The sequence below is a fragment of the Erythrolamprus reginae genome, chromosome 1, assembly GCF_031021105.1.
Source record: "Erythrolamprus reginae isolate rEryReg1 chromosome 1, rEryReg1.hap1, whole genome shotgun sequence".
NCBI lineage: Eukaryota > Metazoa > Chordata > Lepidosauria > Squamata > Dipsadidae > Erythrolamprus > Erythrolamprus reginae.
The window spans coordinates 314,969,736-314,993,224 of record NC_091950.1 but is presented as its reverse complement, the minus strand read 5'-3'; the positions used below and the strand labels follow the sequence as shown (position 1 = coordinate 314,993,224).

The window sequence follows — 23,489 nt, the reverse complement described above, 5'->3', positions numbered from 1 at the left end:
GAATGAATGAATGAATGAATGAATGAATGAATGAATGAATGAACGAACGAACAAACAAACAAACAAACAAACAAACAAATAAAAAACCCACCCTGTTTTGCCTCAGAGAATTTCAAAATAAAATACTGTACTGTGTGTCTATAACAGTGAGCTCATAATAGGGCAACTCTATCAATATCAAAATGGCACTTAAATAGTTGAGCTAGTTTCAAACTAGATTTTGATTTTCTTTCTCTCTTCCTTACTCCCATTCTTTTTCTTTCTCTTTTCCTTCCTCTCTTTTTTCTATCTGTTTCTCTCTCTTCCTCTCTTCCTCTCTCACTCTTTCCCTCTCGGCTTCTGGGCAGGTTTGGAAAACTCTGAGTTGATGATGATTTTTAAGTGAGCGATTGCTCACTGCTCAGCTTAGAGGGAACCATGGTTGGGGTCCAATGATGATGTTATCCAGACAGTCATGTGTGACTCTTGAGCATTCTATGGTCCATGTCGACACATCTTCCAATCTTGCACTATCTCTGTGAGTTTTTCTCTGCCTTTTCGCTCTGTCGCATGGGAATTCTAACTTTTCTCCAGCAGCAAAGCATAGGACACCTATATTTTAATCTATAATGAACAAGAAATAAGCTAGAAGTAATTATTGGATATTAAAGCTCATTGCAACAACTCTCCAAACTATGCTTTTATAGATTTTGTATTGAAAGGAGTTAATATCCTTATTAAAATTCAAACACCTTCTCTTCTGCTTCGTCAATTACCCATGCTTCCTCCAGCTTTTGGAAAACATTACACTGCAATCAGAGTACACTAGGAAGCAATTCATGACCTTATTAGCAATGGTCAGATGTACATGGTGTATATCTGATGATTCCTAATAAGGATAAAATTGGCCAGGTGATGCTCCCGGTGGTCAGATTTTAAGTGGAAGAATTCCAAATACACTGAACAACCACTAAAACCTAAACTAAAAGCACCACATAGCAGAGATGGATTCCTCCCACTTTGGATTGTTTTCATCTGAACTGGTAGCGACACGCTAGTGGCATCACAATGGTATTACAGAACCAGTTCAGTTGGTGCTGGTCCGTGGGTGGCACTGTCTTTTTAATTTTTTGTAATTTTTTAAAATATTTTTTTAAAATTTCTTCTGGGCATGCACAGAAGCTGTGTTTCCGGCACTGTGCATGCATTGCCATCTTGGTTTTGGCTTATTTTAGAAATAAAGAAGACTGACGGCAGAAAAAGACCTCATGGTCCATCTATTCTGCCCTTGTACTATTTCCTGTATTTTATCTTAGAATGGATATATGTTTATCCCAGGCATGTTTAAATCCAGTTGCTGTGGATTTACCAACCACGTCTGCTGGAAGTTCGTTCCAAGCATCTACTACTCTTTCAGTAAAATAATATTTTCTCACGTTGCTTCTGATCTTTCCCCCAACTAACTTCAGATGGTCTTTAACTTGGTAGCCCACATTATCTACACCACTGCAACAACTCTGCTGATTGTATGTCGAAGGCTCCACACAGAGCTGCACCGAGACATACTAACAGATATGTGCAGCGAATGTCTGAGGAGAAGCAGCTTGCAATCTACAACGCTTTGTTTTTCATAATATCTTTTAGTTTTAAAATAGAAAGGCAAACAATTTTGCAAAGAAGTGTCGCCATTCCATTTGTTCCAAAATAAAGGAAAAAGAGGTACATTTCTACAGTATTACTATAATAATTTTTTTTTAAAAAATTGGTTGTTTTCTTTATTCTTTTGATTGGTTGACCTGTAGCAAATGATGACAAAATTTGACGTGTTTGCTATCACCCTGTTCATCTGAAGAGCCAAGGGAGGTAAAGGAATTACCTTGGTATTCAGAAACTGCATTCCTCATCACCAGTCCTCCTTCACATCTTTGGAGTACTGTCTGTATTCATCTATAATAAAATCAAATGCAGTCTTTGTTAGTAATGTAGATAACTGGTTGGGTTTGGCAATATGTAAACAAACTATCAATGTTGGTTATGACCTATAAAGCCCTTCATGGCACCGGACCAGATTATCTCAGGGACCGCCTTCTGCTGCACGAATCCCAGTGACCAGTTAGGTCCCACAGAGTGGGTCTTCTCCGAGTCCTGTCACCTAAACAATGCCGTTTGGCGGGACCCAGGGGAAGAGCCTTCTCTGTGGTGGCCCCTGCCCTCTGGAACCAACTCCCCCCAGAGATTAGAATTGCCCCCACCCTCCTTGCCTTTCGTAAGCTACTTAAAACCCACCTCTGCCGTCAGGCATGGGGGAATTGAGATACTCTTTCCCCCTAGGCCTTTACAATTTTATGCATGGTATGTCTGTATGTATGTTTCGTTTTTATATTAATGGGTTTTTTAATCGTTTTTAGTATTGGATTATTGTTGCATACTGTTTTATTATTGCTGTTAGCCGCCCCGAATCTCTGGAGAGGGGCGGCATACAAATCCAATAAATAATAATAATAATAATAATAATAATAATAATATGTTTAAATGATTTATAACACTATAGCTTTAAGAGTTAGTGTTGCAGTTTAGCCATAAGAGGGAGCCAGAAGCACCTCTCCCTCTCTACTCTCTTCTATTTTTGTTTTGTCTGTGTGACTATGCTGTAGAACTGTTTTGTGCTAAATGCTGGTTTATGTACAGTATTTGTAAGCTGAACAAGCAAGATACAATATTGTATATACACTGCTCAAAAAAATAAAGGGAACACTTAAAAAACACAATATAACTCCAAGTAAATCAAACTTCTGTGAGTTCAAACTGTCCACTTGGGAAGCAACATTGATTGACAACATTGATTCATATGCTATTGTGCACATTCAACTTTGTACAGAACAAAGTATTCAATTAGAATATTTCATTCATTCAGATCTGGGATGTGTTGTTCGAGTGTTCCTTTATTTATTTATTTTTGAGCAGTATATATTGAGAGAGGCTTATAATGTATACGTCTTGAGAGTATTGACTGACGTAATTGTATATGACTAGGATTGCTCTTGACTGAGCTATTTGCCGAAGTAAATAATATTTATACAATTACAATGTATCTGGTTGTCTGAATTACTACTTGTATCTCTGGGCTATCAGCTGGATCTCTGCCACCTCCACGTTTCCTCTGTGCATCCTTGGTAACTCAAGGGTTACTCTGCACATTCCTTAGCACTTAACAGTCTTTTTTTTTTTTTTAAGCACTTTGGAACATTTTCAAAGCACTTTAATCCTACCAGATCACTAAGCGTGTAAGGATTAGGCCCAAAAATTATTGTACTTAGCTCTAAACTATGTTTTCTCTGCTTTTCATTTATGCAGTTCCAAAGATGAATTAAAAGAATACTCTGGAACAAAACATTCAGTAAAATATTAACATTGGGAATTAATGATTATAGAAAGCCAACAGATAGTTTACTATTGTAGTCATTTTCTTCATAAATTTCTATTACACAACTAACTAAATTATGCAGGACCACTGGGTGCTAATGATTGTGATCACTAAGATGTTTCCACTACAACAAAACAAGTTTTCTGGCTGATCAAATATGATTGCAGCCACCCAGATGTTATTTAATATTGAACTTCAATGAGTTGAATCAAGTTGGCCTCAGAGTTCTCAGCCTGTGAAGATATTGAACACATTTGCTCCACTGGGAAAGAAAAAAAACCTCCTCAAAATGCATGTGGGTCTTTGGCACAGGGCCTTCTCAACTTTGCCCATGCCACTAGGCAATGTTTGTCCTGGGCGTGCTCTTTATTAATGTGTTACTTTGACATTTTACCAGTCTAGGTGAATTTTAAACAAGATATCACAATCCATTGAAGTCTAGTAGCCTGGCAATTGGTATGTTGCAAATGTGAACTTTCTTGAGTGAGTAAAGGAGGGTGAATAGAATTCAGTTTAGTATGTGGCTTCAGTATCAACAGTACAGCAGGTTGACTAACCTTATGTTAGGTTAAATGCATGAAAACATAGTTGCTGTATACTAGAAAAACATAAATAAGCATCTTTTCCTTTCGTATCCAGGAGATAGATTAGATACATGATAGACAGACAGACAGGTGATAGATAGATAGACAGACAGACAGACAGACAGACAGACAGACAGGTGATAGACAGACAGACAGACAGACAAGTGATAGATGGATAGATAGATAGATAGATAGATAGATAGATAGATAGATAAATAGACAGACAGACAGACAGACAGACAGACAGGTAATAGAGAGATAGATAGATAGATGGCTGGGTTCCAAATTTTGTTACTCTGTGGATGTGGTTATTTTGTGGGTGTGGCTTATTTTATTTATTTATTTATTCAATTTTTATGCCGCCCTTCTCCTTAGACTCAGGGCGGCTTACAACATGTTAGCAATAGCACTTTTTAACAGAGCCAGCATATTGCCCCCACAATCCGGATCCTCATTTTACCCACCTCGTAAGGATGGAAGGCTGAGTCAACCTTGAGCCGGTGATGAGATTTGAACAGCTGACCTACAGATCTACAGTCAGCTTCAGTGGCCTGCAGTACAGCACTCTACCTGCTGTGCCACCCCAGCTTGATGGTCATGTGGTGGTGAGGTGCCTTTGTGGTCATGTGATTGGCTGGGAGTGGTTTGGCCATCATGTGGCTAAACAAACCTCCCGTTCGGACTGGGTGAAGTGGTCTGAACCTAGAGGAACCCACCCCTGGAGATAGATAGATAGATAGATAGATAGATAGATGATAGATAGATAGATAGATATATAGATGATAGATGATAGATAGATAGATAGATAGATAGATGATAGATGATAGATGATAGATAGATAGATGATAGATAGGTAGATAGGTAGATATGTAGGTAGGTAGGTAGATAGGTAGATAGGTAGATAGGTAGATAGGTAGATAGGTAGATAGGTAGATAGGTAGATAGGTAGATAGGTAGATAGGTAGATAGGTAGGTAGGTAGATAGGTAGATAGGTAGATAGGTAGATAGGTAGATAGATAGGTAGGTAGGTAGGTGGGTAGGTGGGTAGGTGGGTAGGTGGGTAGATAGATAGAGATGGAAAAATGGAGAGATAGAGAGAAATATAAAGAGAGAGATATGAGAGAGAGGAAATAAAACTCAAAACTTTGGAAGGGTGAGCTGAGGGTCCAGGTCACATATGGATGGGGGACAAAGGAGATAGAAACAGTAGTTTAGCTTTCTATGCCTAGAAAAGAGAAATAAAAAATAAAAAAGTTAACCTAGAAAGAATTAGCCTAAGCATAAAAGGGAATATAGCAGGGGTGACAAACTCAAGGCCCGCAAACTGCGCTCCATTTTCACTGGCAGAGGCACCGCAGGCCAGTCCTTTGCTGTTTACAGCCGGCCCCATGGACCAGATATCTAAGCATCCCATGGACTGGATCCAGCCAGTGGGCCTTGAGTTTGACACCCCTGGTATAGAGGAAAGTATTACTGTATTTTTCGGAGCATAGGACGCACCCTTTTCCTCCCTAAAAGAGGCTTAAAATTCAGGTGTGTCTCACAGTATGTAGCTTTTCTGGAGCTTTTCCCCTCCAGCCCTAACAAGGTGCTAACAATCTTCCCAGATCTACCTTGCAGGCACTTTCATTGTTTCTCTCTGTAAAGAATGTTTTCCAAGCCCTAGGTTTTTACAGGTTTTTTTCATTGCTCTAATTTGCTCCAAATAAATTTCTTTCCAGCCGTAACCAGGTGCTAACAATGTTCCCAGCTCTTCCTGGCTTGCAAGCTCTTTCCCTGTTACTCTCTGTGAAGAATGTTTTCCAAGCCCTAAGTCTTTCAAGGGTTTTCTACATGCTCTAATTTGCTCCAAATAAACTTCTAACCAGGTGCTAACAACGTACAGTGTATATCCTTTTTTTTTTGGCTCCGAACCTTTGAACCTTGGCTACCCTCACCTGGCGTCCCTGAGGTCAAACACAACCCCGATGTAGCTCTTAATGAAATGGGGGTTTGGCAGCCCTGGAATAAGGCAAAGGTTTATATTAGCAAAAACACTTATCCTTATAAACAAGGAAGTCAGCACATGAAGCTTTTATCCTTCCAGCTATCAAGAGAGGGGAAGTTGGTTGTTTGCTAAGGAATTTAAATCACCAACTGACACTTTGCTAAACACATACAGGAAAAAAAAAAGGCTGGCGAGTTTCATCCATGAGGAAACCACCTAGCAGATTGGCAGAGGAAGATTACGGCTTGAGCAACCAGGATAATAAAAGGGAAGAAAAGTGAAATGGAAACTGATCCAGAAGGAGGAACCAAGTGTCCAGAAAACCATAAAACTTTTCACAGACCTTGGAGGGGAAAGTTGCTAAAGGGACTGGGAAGAACTCTTTCGCTTTAAGTATATACTGTGCATCTGAAATTTTCTTTGCATTTAAGCAGTATATAAGAAAAAGATGAAATGAAAGCTTTGAACAAGGTATCAGGATACAGAGAGATTCATTGCAATAATTTAGTGTGGCGTAATATAGCAATAGCATTTAGACTTATATATTGCTTCACAGTGCTTTAAAGCCTCTCTAAGCGGGTCAGCATATCACCCCCAACAATCTGGGTCCTCATTTTACCCACCTTGGAAGGATGGAAGGCTGAGTCAACCTTGTGGAAGCGTGGAACTCTTTACCGGACTCCATAGTGTCATCCCCAAACCCCCAACACTTTACCTTTAGATTATCTACGGTTGACCTGTCCAGATTCCTAAGAGGTCAGTAAGGGGCGAGTACAAGTGCACTAGAGTGCCTTCCGTCCCCTGTCCTATTGCTCTCCTATATCTCCTATACCTTTCCTCTATTCCTATATCTCTTCTTTTATTCTTTCATTGATATATTCTATTCCTATATCTTCTTTTCTATTATTTCTTAGATATATTTTACTATGAGTATCTCCTCTATAACCTTCATCATGTATTTTACTATGTGTATATAGATATATACCCACTAAAACCCTCATTGTGTGTTGGACAAAATAAATAAATAAATAAAATAAATAAATAGTACTGAGATTTGAAGTGGTGAACTGCAGCCTGCAGTCACAGAAGCAGCTTGCAGTACTGCACTCTAACCACTGCACCACCAAGGCATAATATTAACATTATATCTTAATACAATATACACTGCTCAGGAACACTTAAAAAACAGAATATAACTTCAAGTAAAACAAACTTCTATAAAATCAAACTGTCCACTGAGGAAGCAACACTGATTGACAGTCAATTTTACATGCTGTCGTGCAAATGGAATAGTTGTGCAAATGAAATATTCAATGAGAACATTTCATTCATTCAGATCTAGGATGTGTTATTTGAGTGGTCCCTTTATTTTTTTGAGCAGTATATATTAATATTATATCTATACTATATCTATACTATAGATATACTATAGTATCTATAGTATATATTAATACTATATCTATACTGTCCATGTGATATCACACACACACACACACACACACTATACTATATTATATAATATACCTTGACCTTGTCAAGATAATATACCTTATTATCGGAGACGGATGGCACACAAATCTATTATTATTATTATTATTATTATTATTATTATTATTATTATTATTGTAAGACCTTGACTTACAACCACAATTGAGCCCAACATTTCTGTTATTAAGTGAAACATTTGTTAAGTGTGTTTTGTCCCATTTTACGACCTTTCTTGTCACAGTTGTTAAGTGACTCACTGCAGTTGATAAGTTAACAACCCAGATGTTAAGTGATTCTGGCTTCTCCGATGACTTTGCTTGTCAGTTGGTTGCAAAAGAGGACCACATAACCCTGGGACCAGAGGTGAGTTCCTGCCAGTTTCAACTAGTACTATAGAACCAGTGGTGGGAATTTCCCTCTTCTTGCCAAACCAGCTGTGATGGCCACGCCCCTGAACCAGCTCTCTTAGTAGCACTGTAGGTGGCGCTATGTTGTTTTTCACTTCTGCGCATGCGCAGAAGCTGTTTTTTTAGCTTCTGAGCATATGCGGAAGCTGGGTTTTTAGCACTGCGCATGTGTGCACCTCCCATGCAGTGCACAATGTACCTGCATCCATGCAGTGCGTGAGGATGCAAACTGGCTGCGAGGTAAGTCAGAACCCACCCCTGCCTGGGACACTGCAACTGTCATAAATAAGAACCACTTGCCAAGCATCTGAATTTTGTTCACATGATCACGGGGATGGTGCAAAAGCCACAACTGTGAAAAATGGTCATAAGTCACATTTTTCAGTGTCATCGTAACTCTGAACAGTCACTAAACAAACTGTCATAAATCAGGGACTTTTCTGCTCCTACCCAAAGCTTTACATTTTTCAGTACAGGATGTTGCAAAAGAAAAGGAATAATCTCTTGTCCTATCTCTATACCAGTGGTTCTCAACCTTGGGATCGGGACCCCTTTGGGGGTCGAATGACCATTTCACAGGGGTCGCCTAAGATCATGGGAAAAGACAAATTTCCAATGGTGTTAGCAACTAAAGCTTCTATTCTGGCATCTTGGAACATATTTTTACAATCCAACCAATCAGGCGTTTACAGGGGTTGTCCTTCTGACCTCTTGCCAATCAGCTTAAAGATCTGTTGGAAGAATTGGCGCTAAACTTATAGTTGGGGGTCACCACAAGATGAGGAACTGTATTAAGGGGTCGCAGCATTAGAAAGGTTGAGAACCACTGCTCTATACTAATCAATGATTTAGAATTAGACCTCTTTAACCTAAATTATTCAAGAATTGACAAAGATCCTTCCTGGGAATTTTTTGGCGGGAATTAGTTCTTTCAACTCAGAGTCACTTCGGTCAATGAAGGGCTACCAAAAGTTTTACTACCACAATGTGGGCGGGGCTTATGCAAGACGCCCTGCATTTTCTTTCAACATCTTTCAGTGCAAATTGGATGCTCTGGGGTGGAGCTCCATTTTCACTACCCCACTGCGTTCCTCCCTGTCTGGACAGCAGCCCACCCCTGACTTTGGTGTTACTACAAAGTCTCCTACTGAGATTTTATGCACCTTAACCCTATGGAACGAGTTCCCCCCTCCCAGACATCCATACTGGCCCCACTCTCCCTGCCTTCCATAAAGTTCTAAAGACCCATCTCGGCCAGCAGACTTGGGGCCATTGAAATTTTAATACCTTGCCCCACCCAAGGAATGAATGTCTGATGCATGATGTTGAATCTGTTTGGTTGTTTTTTAACTATGGGGAAGCAATTCTTCTATTAATAGAAACATAGAAACATAGAAGATTGATGGCAGAAAAAGTCCTCATGGTCCATCTAGTCTGCCCTTATACTATTTCCTGTATTTTGTCTTAGGATGGATATATGTTTATCCCAGGCATGTTTAAATTTGGTTACTGTGGATTTACCAACCATGTCTGCTGGATGTTTGTTCCAAGCATCTACTACTTGTTCAGTAAAATAATATTTTTGCATGTTGCTTTTGATATTTCTCCCAACTAACTTCAGATTGTGCCCCCTTGTTCTTGTGTTCAGTTTCCTATTAAAAACTGTTATTTCCTGAACCTTATTTAACCCCTTAACATATTTAAATGTTTCGATCATGTCCCCCCCTTTTCCCTTCTGTCCTCCAGACTATACAGATTGAGTTTATGAAGTCTTTCCTGATAAGTTGTTTTTGATCTTTTCCCCAACTAACTTCAGATTGTGTCCCCTTGTTCTTGTGTTCACTTTCCTATTAAAAATACTTCCCTCCTGAACCTTATTTAACCCTTTAACATATTTAAATGTTTAGATCATGTCCCCCCTTTCCCTTCTGTCCTCCAGGCTATATAGAGATTGAGTTCATTAAGTCTTTCCTGATACGTTTTATGCTTAAGACCTTTCACCACTTTTAACCCATCTTTGGACCCGTTCAATTTGATCAATATCTTTTATCAATATCTAATCATGTATTTGAATCCTATTTTCTATTAACTAATCTATTCAACTTTACATTTCACCATTAAGCGAATCTTGCTTCTCCCACTGACTTTGCTTGTCAGAAGCAGACTGGGAAGATTATAAATAGTGATCACATTTATTTATTTATTTCTTAGATTTGTATGCCGCCACTCTCCATAGACATGACCCTGGGAAAGTGCAACAGTCATGAATACATGCCAGTTGCTAAGCACCCACATATTCATAAAGTGACCATGGAGATGCAGACACATTTGTAAGTGTGAAAAACAGTCATAAGTCACTTTTTTCAGTGCCGTTGTAACTTGGAACAGCCACAAAACAAATAGTTGTAAGTGTAGGACTTCCTGTATAACAAAACTATAACTGGCAAGGCAGGTCCACCCCCTTTCTCTACGCTAATGAAATTAGGGAGAAAAGGGATAGAGAATCTCTGAGAATTCTTTTGGATCTCCCAGAAAGAAATTTCCTATCTGTAGACAGGAAGGAAGTCAAAGCAATGAGTTAAGTCTCCCAGTTGAGTAACATCTACTTCTGCTACTATGTCCCTTCTGGAGAAAAAGTGTGTGTGTGTGTGGGTGGGTAGGAAGCTGCCTTTGCCTCTCAGAGTAAAGAAGAAGCTGCACATGAAAAATTTAGGATTTAAAATCCATCTTAAGTTATTGTCCCAAAGATGCTTTTTCAAGAACCAACTTCCTTGTTTTTCTTTGAGGAGGTTTCACTTCTCATCTGAAGAAGCTTCTTCAACTCTGACTGAACGGTGGGGAATGGAAGGGTTTATAGTCCTTGTAGACGGCTGAAGAAGCAAAACATTTTCAAACAAAAACAAGAAAGTCCAGTTGCTTCTTGGAAAAGCACCTTTGGGACAATTATGACCCGGATGACTGAGAAACCCCGTAGACATCTTAACTTCCTGTTCCACGCCAGATCCCGTAAGGAAAGGAAGCAGTTGATCCCGAGGAAAAGAAGCAAGAAGAAGCTTTCCTTCTGCCCAGATGGGGTGGTGGTGGTGGTGATATATGGCCTTAACAATGATGGGAAATTGGAAGGCTATGTTGTTAGCATTGTGCACAAAATCTGGACACTATGCAAAGTGTCGAGATTTTGTCTTGTAATCCGCAGTAAATCTTCCCCCAAAGATCAGGGAAATACCAGAGTACTTAAAATGCTTAATCTGCAATTCATTTGGGAGACTTGTAATTTGCATAAGGTACCTCAGCATGATATGAAACACCTTTTGGGAGAGAGATGAGTAATAGCTCTGCAAAGCTGAGCAGATAAGAATAAAGAATTGATGTGAAGAACAGCATTGATGTTCTCAGTTTGCTTCAATTGTAGGTGGCATTCACAGCTCACTTCTTATTACATTCATAATCGTCATGCCACTCTTCTCTCCCAAGGACCAAAGTAGCAGTGTATGAATTTGGAAATGTCATATGTAGGTCTCTGTAATTTCTTTTAGTATTTTTTTGTAGCTGCTACAGCCAATTTAAAGAGTTTCTTAAGAAAGAAAGTTTCTTAAACAAAATCTAAGTATTGCCCACAAGATCATATGCTGCAATGTCCTGCCTGTCGGTGACTACTTCAGCTTCAACCACAACAACACAAGAGCACACAACAGATTTAAACTTAATATTAACCTCTCCAAACTTGACTGTAAAAAATATGACTTCAGTAACCGAGTTGTCGAAGCGTGGAACTCATTACCGGACTCCATAGTGTCATCCCCAAACCCCCAACACTTTACCCTTAGATTATCTCTGGTTGACCTATCCAGATTCCTAAGAGGTCAGTAAGGGGCGAGTACAAGTGCACTAGAGTGCCTTCCGTCCCCTGTCCTATTGCTCTCCTATATCTCCTATACTTTTCTTCTATTCCTATATCTCTTCTTCTATTCTTTCATTGAGATGTTCTATTACTATATCTTCTTTTCTATTCTTTCTTAGATATATTTTACTATGAGTATCTCCTCTATAACCTTCATCATGTATTTTACTATGTGTATATAGATATATACCCACTAAACCCCTCATTGTTTATTGGACAAAATAAATAAATAAATAAATAAAAATAAATGAATCTCTACTTTTACAATCAGTTCTGAGAGGAAGAAATACAAATTGGCTTCTTGGGAGTATCTGAGCTGTGGTGGCGCAGTGGTTGGAATGCAGTACTGCAGGCTACTTCTGCTGGCTGCCAGAAGTTTGGCAGTTCTATTCTCAGCAGGCTCAAGGTTGACTCAGCCTTCCATCCTTCCGAGGTAGGTAAAATGAGGACCCGGATTGTGGGGGCAATTTACTGACTCTATAAAACTGTTTAGAGAGGGCTGTAAAGCAATGTGAAAGTGCTACTGCTATTTGTTTGATAAACTGCGGAATGCCACTTGAAGGAGGGAGAGAAGGATGGAGGGAAAGAGGGAGAAAGGGAGGGAGGGGCTGAGGGAGAGGGAGGGAGGAAGTAGAGGAAACATTGGTTGCAGATGAGCAGGCAGGAGGAGATATGAAAAGAAACTAAAAAAAGAATTAAAATTAATCAGGCAAGCAACTATCTATCTATCTATCTATCTATCTATCTATCTATCTATCTATCTATCTATCTATCTATCTATCTATCTATCTATCTATCTATCTATCTATCTATCTATCTACCTACCTACCTACCTACCTACCTACCTACCTACCTACCTACCTACCTATCTATCTCCGGGACTGCCTTCTGCCGCACGAATCCCAGCGACAAGTTAGGTCCCACAGAGTGGGTCTTCTCCGGGTCCCGTCAACTAAACAATGTTGCTTGGCGGGACCCAGGGGAAGAGCCTTCTCTGTGGCTGCCCCAGCCCTCTGGGACCAACTTCCCCCAGAGATTAGAATTGCCCCCACCCTCCTTGCCTTTCGTAAGCTTCTTAAAACCCACCTCTGCCGCCAGGCATGGGGGAACTGAGATACTCTTTGCCCCTAGGCCTTTACAATTTTATGCATGGTATGTCTGTATGTATGTTTGGTTTTATAATAAGGGTTTTTAATTGTTTTAATATTGGATTGTTATATGCTGTTTTTATTGCTGTTGTTAGCCGCCCCGAGTCTGCGGAGAGGGGCGGCATACAAATCCAATAAATAAATAATAAATAAATAAATATTTGCTATTTGATAAACTTCAGAATGCCACTTGAAGGAGGGAGAGAAGGACGGAGGGAGAGAAAGAGAGAGGGAGGGAGGGAGGAAGTAGAGGAAATGTTGGATGCAGATGAAGAGACAGGAGATATGAAAAGAAACTAAAAACAGAATTAAAATTCATCAGGCAAGCAACTAACTAACTAACTAACTAACTAACTATCATGCTACTTTTAAGGCAACTGTTGATTTTATTTGGAAGTCTTGCTCATTCCTTTGCTTTCAGTAACTATTTTTATTCTTACACACCCACTTCCTCCCCATTTGCAGGGAATTATGTAGACGAAAATACTTCTCTAGGATACTCCTCTGGTTGTAAACATATCCGTTATCTAGGAATTCAGCTTTGAAGCATGGATCACAACAGATGTTAGGATTGGGGACCATCAAGACTAGGAATTCTGAGGAGACTCCATAGTAGAGACCCATTACGTTTTTGTAATGTTTAAAAGTAGCTTGACATAAACAGATCTGCAGATTACATTAGAACAGGGCACCAAACTCAATTTCATTGAGGGCCTTATCAGGGTTGTGTTTGACCTTGGGGGTGGGTGGGGTTGGGCGTGGCCAGGATGGGTGTGGCCAGCTCAACGTCACTTGTGTCGGGGGCAGGTGGATGGCCCGAGCACTGAAAACGGGCTACCAAGCTTCGTTTTTGGCTGCAATGGCTTCCTGCAACCCTCTGCCAATGAAAATGGAGCTCAGCAGGGTTGCACACAGCTCTCCCGGGCTCCATTTTTGCTGGCGGAGGCACTGTGGGCCAGCCCTTCTGTGTTTCTAGATCTAAGCACTGTGTGGGGCGTATCTGGACCTTGGGTTTTGCATTTGCAGATATTTCAGTACCCAATTAGGTAACAACATCAGTGCTAATGAGTGTGAGTTTTACTTCCTGTTTATATACAGTAGCTTGCCCTGCAAGAGTTGTTGGGGATGAGATTTTCTTCTTTGTGGTGCCTTGATTAGGACGTCTTCTGCTTGGTTGGTTATCTGATGTTAATCCCTGTTTATTTGGGGGCCTCTTATTTGAGTGTCTATTGAGGAATAGACACATAGTCACATAGAATAGAGACAAACCATTTACATACCATTCAAATGAGACAAAGATTATTTACAGCTAACGAGAAAACGAAACCTCCAATGATCTCCTCCTACAACCAACACCCAATATTTGCAAGCAGTCTGCAAACGAACAATCAAACTTAGAAAACACCAAGGATTCGACATTTATTGATTTTTTAAAAAAGAGAGGGTGATAGAGAAAAGGAAGGGAGGGAGATCCTAAATCTGAATGAATGAAATATTCTCATTGAATACTTTGTTCTGTACAAAGTTGAATGTGCACAACAGCACGTGAAATTGATTGTCAAGCAGTGTTGCTTCCTAAGTGGACAGTTTGATTTCACAGACGTTTGATTTACTTGGAGTTATATTGTGTTGTTTAATGTTCCCTTTATTTTTTTGAGCAATGTATGTGTATATTTGATTGGTTTATTGTTTGGGGGGGGTTATAATTGAGGGTTTTATTGATTTAGTAATTAACATTTGATTCTTTTTATTGTATTGTATTTTTTTTTAATATTGTTGTAAGCCGCCCTGAGTCCTATTGGAATTGGGCGGCACAGAAGTCGAATGAACAAATAAATAAAATAAATTGTTACTTTGGAAAATGTAGTATCACAAAACCATAAACAATGTAAAATGAAACTCCCTGACAAGGATTTTTAACATTTATTGTTAAATTAGGAGGTCCATTAATGTTTAACATTTCCCGCCCTGGGTAAAATACAATTGTCCCTTAAAAAAATTATGCAACAAGAGAAGGACACATCCTTTTTAATTATTTGTGCTGAAGAGTGCAATTCGAAGGAAGAGGAGAAAGAAAGTGTTGGTGCAACAGAACATCCACTGGTATTCTTTATTACAAGAAAGTGTGTCATTGGTCTCATAGACATCTCTGGATGTTTATTAGGAGACAACCACATTTGGCAGAGAGCACAGCAAATAATTCCTTTTCTGGGAAGCAAGAGATACTACATAGTGGAGGGGAACCCCACACCCCTTACTTTGGAGTGGAAGTCATTTCAGAAGAAAAGCCAAAGGAAAATAGAACAAAGAGCTGCTAACAAATGGTATAGAACAATGATGGTGAACCTATGGAACGGGTGCCAAAGGGGGCAGGCGGAGCCATATCTGCTGGCTAGAGCTGTTGCCCTAGCTCAGTTCCAATGTGCATGTGTGTGCCGGCCAGCTGATTTTTGACTCTCACGGAGGCTCTGGAAGGGCGTTTTTGGCTTCCAGAGAGCCTCCGGGCGGATGGGGGAGGGCGTTTTTATCCTTGGAAGCCTTTGGAGCTTGGGGAGGGCAAAACACGAGTCTCCTGAGCCCACCAGAAGTTGGGAAATAGGCCGTTTCTCCTTCCAGAAAGCCTCCGGGGGGAGGAAAGCTAATTTCACCCTCCCCAGGTATTGAATTATGGTTGTGGACACTCAGGTATTATTTATTTATTTATTTATTTATTTATTTATTTATTTATTTATTAGATTTGTATGGTGCCCCTCTCTGTAGACTCGGGGCGGCTCACAGCAATAATAAACAATATATAACAAATCTAATAATTTAACAGAAACATTAAAAACCCCATTATTAAAAGCAGACATACACACAAACATACCATACATAAACTGTATAGGCCCGGGGGAGATGTTTCAATTCCCCCATGCCTGATGGCAGAGTTGGGTTTTTAGAAGTTTACGAAAGGCGAGGAGGGTGGGGGCAGTTCTAATCTCTGGGGGGGAGCTGGTTCCAGAGGGTCGGGGCCGCCACAGAGAAGGCTCTTCCCCTGGGTCCCACCAAACAGCATTGTTTAGTTGATGGGACCCGGAGAAGGCCAACTCTGTGGGACCTAATCGGTCGCTGGGATTTGTGCGGCAGGAGGCGGTCCCGGAAGTATTCTGGCCCGATGCCATGAAGGGCTTTATAGGTCATAACCGAAACTTTGAATTGTGACCAGAAACGGATCGGCAACCAATGCAGACTGCGGAGTGTTGGTGTAACATGGGCATACCTAAGGAAGCCCATGATTGCTCTCGCAGCTGCATTCTACACGATCTGAAGTTTCCGAACACAATAGTGTGTGCCCACGCTCTTTCAGCACCCGAGGAAAAAATGGTTCGCCACCACTGGTATAGAGAAAGCATCCATGGACCAGTGGTGGGTTGCTCCCAGTTTGGATTGGTTTTTAGAATCAGTAGTGCTGGTGGCAGGAGGCTCCGCCCACCCACTCAGGATGCTTCTGCTCATGTGCAGAAGCATCGTGCACGCACGCACGCACGCAAACTGGTGGCAAAACTATTTACAACCCACCACTGCCAGGGACCTAGAAACTAATTGCTGAACTGCTGAAGACACTGTGAGGGTTGACATTTGTAGGAAACAAGTGGGAGGCAAGGAAACAGCGATGAAGTTCAGGGAAAGGGACATGCCATAGATAGCTCTTCACTTCAGTGCGAAACCCCCTCCCCTCCCAAGGGACGTTTTCAAACAATCACAAGAGTACAATTAAACAAATCTTTAAATAATTTATTTCAGCTGTTGGATTTCTCCTTATTGTCTTCCCATTCTGAATTAACAAGGAGGAATTTGTTTTTTTAAGGGGAATGAAATAAAGAGCAAATTATTATACTGGCAATGTGCAAAATTTCCAACGTTAACATTTTTTTTGAAATAACATAAATATTTAAATACGCCTTCACACTTTACAAAGCTCACAAAATCGCACACAGAAATTTGTACAGCGAAGGACTGTTAACTCTAGCAGTGTTTCTCATAATGGAGATTACATTACACATGCACAACGCAAGCAGTTGGCGTACGTGATTCCATCCCACTCTCCCCCCCCCCCATAATTTTCAGAGAAACAAACTAAGAGATGCACAAAGGCCTTGGGAAAAATGGCAGAGCTCCAAATTTATTAATTCATTTAATTTATATGCCGCCTAACTTCCTAAGGAGTCTGGGCGGCTTACAGCAGAGAGAAGAACATCTAAAATAATAATTTTAAAAGATGATTTAAAACCTCTCAAAACCATGCATATATCTTGTGGCTGGATCTAGATGAGGCCTTATTTGATCAATGGCCTCAGGCTTTCCGGAAAAGCCAGGTATTTACAGCTTTCCGGAAGGCCAGTAGGGGGCAGTGTGGATCTCCAGGGGTAGCTGGTTCCAAAGAGCTGGAGCCGTCACAGAGAAATACTGTATGTCCTTGTTTGGCGATTACCCAGAACAGTATGCAGTTACGACAGATAATGGCCAGAGATTTGCAAATTTACACTAAGGAAATAAGTAGGATTTCATAGGAGTGGCCACCTTACAAAGTTTCCCCTTCGGGAACCTCATAGTCCAGAAGTTAAGACTTAACTGTTAAGGACACAGAGACCTAAAGAAGATCCTCCTTATTTCTTAGTAAATTCCAAAAGGATTGTAACAGTCCAGCAAACTTTTGATGAAGTAGTAGAGGAGAGGCATGAAGAGAAAGCAGATTTGTTAAATCATCTACAATACAGAAAGACTGCATTGTAAAAAAAAAAAAGACTTGATTTTTTTCAACTCAACATAGAGTAGCTTCTTTCTAATCTGTCAGTATGCTTCCATGTCAATCAATATTTAGGAACCTTCTATTTTTCTCATGATCTCCCTCCCCCACTTTCCCTTCTCAAATGTTATATTTAAAAATACCTCTGCTCTTTCACATTCTAAATTACAAAGGGTTTAGCAATTACACCCTCATTCAAACCACACAGAATAGTCAATGGAAAAACATCAGTCAGCGTTCCAAGGCCAAATTTTATGAGTTTATAGCTGCTCTACGTGCATAAAACTTTCATTTGAAAACACTGCCCCCCCCCCCAAAAAAAAACCCCTACATAAAACAAATGTAGCTGCAGCCAAAAACCTTTTTAAAAGGACAAGCAAGCAAATATGGTAAAATGTTCTCCCACCACTTCCTAATATTTTGTTTAATCTTAGTTCTACCGTATCAGCATTTTCAGAGCAATCACACACACAATTTTGATGACTGTGGTAGAAAAACGTTCATTTCACATTTTTGGCTGATTTCATTATACATGGAATGCTCACAATTTAGGCAGAATGCAAGAGACGTATTAGCAGAAAAGCATGCAAAGAGTAGCATTATCTGGTTTTTTCTCATACTAGTACACAGTCCATACCAAACATAATCCAAAACATTTTGGAGAAAAGTGGTTCTGTAGTCAAGTATCAAATGTCTTGCCATTCACCATGCGTGCTGGAAGCAACCTCCTTTACTATTTCAGGATTCATATTCTGGACCTGCGCAGCCCTGTATTTACATATACATACATGTGTGTATCGACATAGAGACAAAAGAAATCAGCTTATTGTTTTACCACCCAAAGTTCACCTTTTTCAGAAGACTGAAGAAGATCAGGTGGATAGCAAGACAACGTAAGTGTTTTGAACATAGCACCATTCCTTTTTTTTCTTTCTTTTGCAAGGCAAAAAAAAAAGGGGCATTTGTTATCCATATATTTGTTTGAACTGATAGCATTCGTTGCAATAGCCATTGCATTTGTTATTACCATAGTGGTCACAGGCAGGGACCAGACAACGTTGTTTGGGAATTTCATCGGCTGGAGGTTCAACCTGAGGCGTTCCAGACTGTCTCTGTTGGCTGACACGCAAGCACTCTTGACACACTTCCGCACTCCGGGAAGCTAAATTATTTCTACACGAAACTGTAGTACATTTGCGTTTTTGAGACCGCGTAGTTTTCTGGTGTAAATCTTGATGTTGTCCCATTTGCTGTAAACATTAAAAGCATCTTATAAGTGGAAATCAGTAAAAGGGCTCTCCTTCAATAAACCTACTGCATTTATTTTATTTATTTATTTATTAGATTTGTATGCCACCCCTTTCCGTAGACTCGGGGCGGCTCACAACATAATAAAACAATTAATAACAAATTTAATAATTTACAATTTTAAATTTAAAGTAGTTAAGAAAACCCCATTTTTAAGCAGACATACCTACAAACATACCATACATATATTATATAGGCCCGGGGGAGATATCTCAATTCCCCCATGCCTGACGACAAAGGTGGGTTTTGAGGAGTTTACGAAAGGCAAGGAGGGTAGGGGCAGTTCTAATCTCTGGGGGGAGCTGGTTCCAGAGAGTCAGAGAAGGCTCTTCCCCTGGGTCCCACCAACCGACATTGTTTAGTTGACGGGACCCGGAGAAGGCCGACTCTGCGGGACCTAATTGGTCGCTGGGATTCGTGCAGCAGAAGGTGGTCTCGGATATATTCTGGTTCGAAGTCTATTTATATTAGACTTCATTCAGTACCAGGAATGTAAGAGTACTTAACAAAATTTATGTGGAAGTTGAATATTTTTTAATTATTCATTTTTTAAAAAAGAAATACCTTTGATTTCCTTGGAAACAGTTAACAACTACAACATGGAGAATGACCGAACAACTGACTGCATGTGAAACAGATTAACTTGAGATATGGCTAATGTAAAACATGAATTTCCTAGTAGTGGTAAACATCAGTTTCCTTCTCCTCCCATTGTAAACAACTACTTCCTTACCCATGTTATTATGATCTAATCCCCATCAATCTACTAACTACTGGGATGTTGTAATATCAAAATCACCCGTTATGGAAAGAAAACTCTTAGCAAGCAATATTTTTTGCTAACAAACAGAAGCAGAAAGCTTTATTTCTCCTTTGCAAGAAGTGGAAAAGTATTTATCACATTACACCTTATTCATTCATTCATTCATTCATTCATTCATTCATTCATTCATTCATTCATTCGATTTCTATGCCGTCCTTCTCCTGAGACTCAGAGCGACTTACAACCAGTAATATACAAATAATAGAAATCTATATAAAATTACAATTAAAATTGTTAAAAAACTAACCAAACAGATTCAGACATCATGCTTCAGACATTCATTCGTTGGGTGGGGCAAGGTATAAAAATTTAAATGGGCCCAGGCCTGCCAGCAAAAGTGGGTCTTTAGAACTTTACAAAAGGCAGGGAAAGCGGGGGCAGTACAGATCTCTGGGGGGAGCTGGTTCCATAGGGCCAGAGCCACCACAGAGAAGGCTCTTCCCCTAGGCCCCGCCAGATGACATTGTCTGGCTGATGGGACCTGGAGAAGGCCAACTCTATGGGACCTGACTGGCCGCTTTCAGAATCCTCTACAATAAACACATAAATTCAGTAGAAGGAGATATTTTGCTGATTCTTTCATGGAAGATAGTCTGGCAAGGTAAAATTACATTGGGAACAATGAGTTGCATTTGCATGCTGACCTCTGATTGTCTCACTATTGTGTCTTCAGCCCTTCTGGCTTCATGGAGCCGCTTGCTCTGTGCTTCGATAAAACATTTCTGGCAGTATCCCTCAAGCATGGTGCTCCCTATTGTACCACATTCTCGGCCTGGGCAGGAAACGGTATTCTGATAGACAGCAGCTGGGATTCCAGGGGGCTCCAAAACAGGAGAAGTCACAGGAGACCTTCGCCGAAGAAGCAGAGGGGCCTCTATAGTAAAAGGAGAACAGGAGAAAAACAATCACTCTAATGTAAACTCTGAGGAGAGAATGATAAAAGGGCCAAGTTATCTCCTTTACCTCCCTCTTTCTACAATTCTGGTATGTACGCAGAAGAAAAGCTGAGGAACATAATTTAGGAAGGCTATTTTTAAAAATTCCCTGGCCCTTTTTGGTAACTGTTGAAGAAGCTAGTGACATTTTTTTTTTCCTGACAATGAGATGCACGAGGAAAGACAGGTATCAACTTTCTACTTTTACTATACTGTAAAATACTCTACTATTTGTAGATCTTGGCATATTCGGGTTTCTTCTTGTGTAAGTTTCAGAGATTCCTGGTGATGTTTCGACAAAGTCCCACTCATCATCTTCAGGCTGGTGCTTTTGGCTTTGTGCGGGGGTGAACAAAGCACAAAGCGCCAGCCTGAAGATGACGAGTGGGACCTCATCGAAACATCGCCAGGAATCTCTGAAACTTACACAAGAAGAAACCCGAATATGCCAAAACCTACATACCGGTACTTGTGAAAATCTATGAAAACAAATATTCTACTATTTGTATCTACTAAACTTACAATTGCTATGAATTTCAATTCCAGGTGACTTTCCAAAACCCAAGAAATAATATGAGAGCTCCCCAGTAACAAAAATAAACAGATATAGTTAAGGTTCTTCGGTGTATCTCAGCAAACTATGAAAACAGCCCTGCAAATTATCATTATGGTAAATTCTACTGTGGTTGCCTGTGCACAATACAACACTTCAAAGGTTGTGTACTTCACTTGATCTTAGTCGAAAGGCTATTTTGTTATACAGTGTTCCTTCGATTTTCGCAGGTTCGAATTTCGCGAATAGCCTATACCACGGTTTTCCAAAAAATATTAATTAAAAATTACTTCGCGGTTTTTTTTCCTATACCATGTTTTTTTCCACCCGATGATGTCATATGTCATCGCCAAACTAATAATTTTTGCAAATAAATAACAAAAAAAATAATTATTGTTAATAAATAATTATGTTTATAAATATCAGGATCACTAAGTGTCATATTCAATGGTGAGTACCAGTAATAATGGTGAGTAAATGGTTGTTAAGGGAATGGGAAATGGTAATTTAGGGGTTTAAAGTGTTAAGGGAAGGCTTGTGATACTGTCCATAGCCAAAAATGGTGTATTTACTTCCGCATCTCTACTTCGCGGAAATTTGACTTTCGCGGGCAGTCTCGGAACGCATCCCCCGTGGAAATCGAGGGAACACTGTACTCCATTTGCATTTATCGGGTGTACTCTTGCAAATTCAAAATTCAGTCCCTCCCAACTCATCAAGGAAGAGGAAGACAGAATCAAATGATATTCTCTTACTTGCCTCTATTTTCTTGATACTCAAAGTAACACAGGGTACAAAAGCCTTCATTCTGGAGAGTTCCGAAAAAATTACAGCCAGGCTTCCTGCATTTACTGTTCCTTGGCCTTGGTTCTATTATTTGGGGCTGAACATATAGTGGCGCTTCCACTCTATTGCTGCTGGTTACTGTATGGCAGGAATGCTGCAAATAACTTTGTGGCATAGGAATAGGGTCAGAATTGGACCTCTGGTGGGTTGAAGGCATGGTGTCAGAGCCGGCGTTTGAGGAATGGTCTATAGTCCGTTTGAAGCAAGTGCTACACATCCCATTGAAGGTCCTGTTGGTGTCCTTAAGGCACGATGTGCAAGTCCCACAATTTGAATGCTGCGGGTCGCTTGGGATATTGCAAGGGTTGACCTCTGCACCGTTGTAGCAACGTTCGCAAAGCCCGTCATATTGCACATTGAGTGTAAAAGGGCAGCCCGGGGTTTTGCATTTCATGGCAGTTGTTTCACTGTATAGGAAAAGACTTGGTGCTGTGGGAGGCGCAGAACGAGGTTCCGTGCTGATATTTTCAGAAGCCCAGGCAGGAGGAGGATGGCGTTCTTCTTTTGTGTGATTGGACCTATTTACCCGGGACTTCTCTGAGCCTGACCAGAAGTGCTGCCTCTTTATCAAATTCGCCTTTTGTCTTTGTTCCGAGCACTCATGGCAGAATGGCTGGGTATTCACAGACATGTAGAAAGGGCAGTTGGGAGTTTCACATTTTGTCTCCATCAGCGATAGTTGGGATAGCTGCAACTGCAGCCCGTTTCTCGCACCCGTTTCCTTCCCAGTAAATTCACTGTTTTCTTTCCACCTCTTGTACTCATGTTGCACCAGCTGGAAGTAATCTTCCACCAGATTAATCTCTTTGGGCAAGTTACCTTCATCCAACCTTGGGGGGAAAAAAGGAAAGGGAGAAGGAATTAATATAACTGGAAAGAGAAAAGACAACGACAGAAAAATATAAAATATAAAAAAATAACAACATTAAAATATGTCAAGCTTTGATTGATTTGAACATGTTCAAACATTATGATGCCAAAATGTCAAGTGTTTCCATTTTTTTGTCCACCCCCCCTGTATATGTTCCAGTAAAATGTTGAAACTTTTAGTGACATTAAGGGCATTTGTTTGAAAACGATCTTACACAAGCTGGGAGGAAAGTTGGAAGAATTGTGTTTTATATAATCAAGTATAGGATTACAACTGAAAACCTACGCTAATAATATGTCATGGAAGGAAGTGGAATTGTAAAAAAAGATGAAATTACAGGGAAGAGTTTCATGCATATTTGCAGAAAGAGTTGATAATGACATTTAAATGCCTCTTTCAGCACTTTAAGAACATTCCTTCCTAATTCCATCATGGACCAAGTCTTCAG

The 23,489-nt window shown here is 40.2% G+C and overlaps 1 protein-coding gene across 3 annotated transcripts in view; it reads right to left on the bottom strand.

Moving 5' to 3' along the window:
- Positions 1-538: 538 nt before the first annotated feature.
- TNFAIP3 (TNF alpha induced protein 3) overlaps positions 539-23,489 on the bottom strand; it is a 43,661-nt gene continuing 20,710 nt past the window's right edge. Inside the window, exons 7-11 of one of the 3 annotated variants that reach the window (XM_070733601.1) lie at positions 22,084-23,000; positions 20,481-20,710; positions 18,733-18,955; positions 1,856-1,926; positions 539-603 (exon numbers count right to left, since the gene is read on the bottom strand). In XM_070733601.1, the coding sequence (XP_070589702.1) occupies positions 1,883-1,926; positions 18,733-18,955; positions 20,481-20,710; positions 22,084-23,000 (1,414 nt within the window). In that variant the 3' untranslated portion in view covers positions 539-603; positions 1,856-1,882. Of the gene's footprint in view, positions 604-1,748; positions 1,927-16,677; positions 18,956-20,480; positions 20,711-22,083; positions 23,001-23,489 lie in introns of those variants that run through there. The other 2 variants (XM_070733600.1, XM_070733599.1) reach the window with 2 other exon arrangements.